General features: G+C 50.2%; 2 protein-coding genes across 2 annotated transcripts in view; one reads left to right on the top strand and one right to left on the bottom strand.

Moving 5' to 3' along the window:
• The window catches only part of fgl2a (fibrinogen-like 2a), a gene marked incomplete at its 5' end in the record, with an annotated part of 8,947 nt that extends 6,826 nt beyond the window's left edge, over positions 1-2,121 (top strand). Inside the window, 2 exons of the mRNA XM_080537709.1 lie at positions 423-644; positions 726-2,121. Coding sequence (XP_080393835.1) covers positions 423-644; positions 726-1,231 — 728 coding nt within the window. The 3' untranslated portion in view covers positions 1,232-2,121. The remainder of the gene's footprint in view (positions 1-422; positions 645-725) is intronic.
• ccdc146 (coiled-coil domain containing 146) overlaps positions 1-2,500 on the bottom strand; it is a gene marked incomplete at both ends in the record, with an annotated part of 46,156 nt that overhangs the window by 42,511 nt on the left and 1,145 nt on the right. The window lies entirely within an intron of this gene.

The following is a 2,500-nucleotide window of genomic DNA, read 5'->3' as shown; positions in this document are numbered from 1 at the left end:
TCTCTTTCCCCCCTCCTTTCCTTCATCCCTCCCTCTCTCTCCTCTCTCCCTCTCTGCCTTCATCTCACCCCTCCCTCTCTCTCTGGTGCTTTATTGGCAGGACATACTATAAATAAGTACATTTTGCCAGCGCAGACATTCACAAATAATGGAGCGGATTAACACTAATGACAATTTCACATTTACATTTTTGGCATTTAGCAGCACGTCTTTATCCAAAACGACTTACAACAAATACATTTGACTAAGTAACTGAATTATCTATCCATCAGTCATAGCAGGAAAAAATAATCCATGCTCGGGCCTGGAGCCATTGGCAGTCGTTGAGCTAGAAGAAGGAAGAATTATTACTAATTATTTTTTTTAACAATTATTCTCCTTCTCCCCCCCGCCCCCGTCCTCTCCCTCCCTCCCTCCCTCAGTCATCATCGCTCCCCGGGACTGCTCCGACTACAACATGCTGGAGGAGAGGAAGAACGGCGTGTACCGCGTGACCCCCGACCCCAGGAACGGCACCTTCGAGGTCTACTGCGACATGGAGTCCTTCGGCGGCGGCTGGACCGTCATCCAGCAGCGCCTCAACGGCAGCGTCAGCTTCAACCGGACCTGGGCCGAGTACCGCAAGGGCTTCGGAGACCTGAAGGGTGGCGGCCGCGGAGGAGGAGGAGGAGCAGGAGCAGGAAGCGGAGGAGGAGGAGGAGCAGGAGCAGGAGCAGGGGGAGCAGGAAGCGGAGGAGGGGGAAGTGGAGAGTTCTGGCTGGGCAACGATCGCATCCACCTCCTCACCAAGGCCAAGGACATGATCCTGCGCATCGAGCTGGAGGACTTTGAGGGCGTGCGCGAGTATGCCAAGTACGACCAGTTCTACGTGGCCAACGAGTTCCTGCGCTACCGCCTGTCCATCAGCGGCTACAGCGGCACGGCGGGCAACGCCATCAGCTTCAACAAGCACTTCAACCACGACCAGAAGTTCTTCACCACGCCCGACCGCGACAACGACGGCTACGCCTCCGGCAACTGCGGCGCGTACTACAGCAGCGGCTGGTGGTTCGACGCCTGCATGTCAGCCAACCTCAATGGCAAGTACTACCACAAGAGGTACAAGGGCGTGAGGAACGGCATCTTCTGGGGCACGTGGCACAACATGACCACGGAGTACTACCCCACCAACTACCGGCAGGCCTTCAAGACCGTCAAGATGATGATACGGCCCAAAAACTACGCTCCGTAGAGAGAGGGGAGAGGAGGGGAGGAGGGGAGGACGAAACCCGGGCCTCTATCTATCTCCCCCCCCTGGTGGTCTGCCGTCGCCATGACAAGGTTTAACATCAGAGACTTTTTTTTCTTTTTTTTCTTGGGACTTTCTGCACCTCCGCCGCCACGCCGCCACCCTGCCTCCTGTGAGCTTAGCCCCCCCCCCCCCGCCAATCCGCCCCCCTCCCCATCCTCCCATCCTCCCCATCCTCCCATCCTCCCATCCTCCCCCAACCCCAGAGACAGCTGGTTGTGCAGTTTAATGAGTAAACACGTAATGATCATCAAATCTTCAAAGTCCTCCATGTCATCACTGTAAGATAGCATCCCCCCTTTAACTGGAGTTATGAGACTGTTGGAAGTGTCACGTTGAAATGTGTCCCCAGTAGCCGTCGACATCACACTGTGGGGCTCATATGCCGATTGACATGACAACAACAACAACACCAACAACAACAAAAACAAGCTTCAGTATTAAACATTGAGCTGCTTCATTGCAACATCGCTGCCTGAAACTGACCGTCGTCACCAGATAGTCTGAATCATTACTTGTACGATACTGCCACCTTGCTTCAGATTTGTGCATAACGTCCATTAAGCCAGGCTGAGAGTGAGTAGAGAAGGTCGAAGGTCGAGGAGGAGGAAAATGTACAGTATTTATTTTTGGAAGTATGATAGCTTTTATATTACTAATATATGGACTGTGTTTTCATTTCATTTTCATCATGTTGTAAACATTGATAGCTTAAAATGTGTGTAATAAAGGAGGATATAATTAGATTGATGAGAGGTTGATGACAGATGACTGTGCTGAGCCCAACAAAACATACAGACAGACGCCTGGAGGCCTGGAGTGTTATGAATTATGTATGGAAAAAAAATAAACTGTTTAAATGCATTTGCAAAAAGTAATTGTGGGATCTTAAAATCTTATGAAAAATAACAATTTTGTGTTTAGGACTCCTTTGTGTACATATTAGAAACATTTACTTTTTTATATAACAAAAAAACATGAATAAAGTTTCTACAGATTCCCACTGAGCACACTGACTGCTTTGTCATCGTACCTGCATCTGACAGACAGACAGACACACCTGACAGACAGACAGACAGACAGCAGACACACCTGACAGACAGACAGACAGACACACCTGACAGACAGACAGACAGACACACCTGACAGACAGACAGACAGCAGACACACCTGACAGACAGACAGACAGCAGACACACCTGACAGACAGACA

Source organism: Nansenia antarctica (genome assembly GCF_963989245.1).
Source record: "Nansenia antarctica genome assembly, chromosome: 8".
NCBI classification, from domain to species: domain Eukaryota; kingdom Metazoa; phylum Chordata; class Actinopteri; order Argentiniformes; family Microstomatidae; genus Nansenia; species Nansenia antarctica.
The sequence above is the reverse complement of the archived record's forward strand: the minus strand, read 5'-3'. Positions and strand labels throughout refer to the sequence as shown.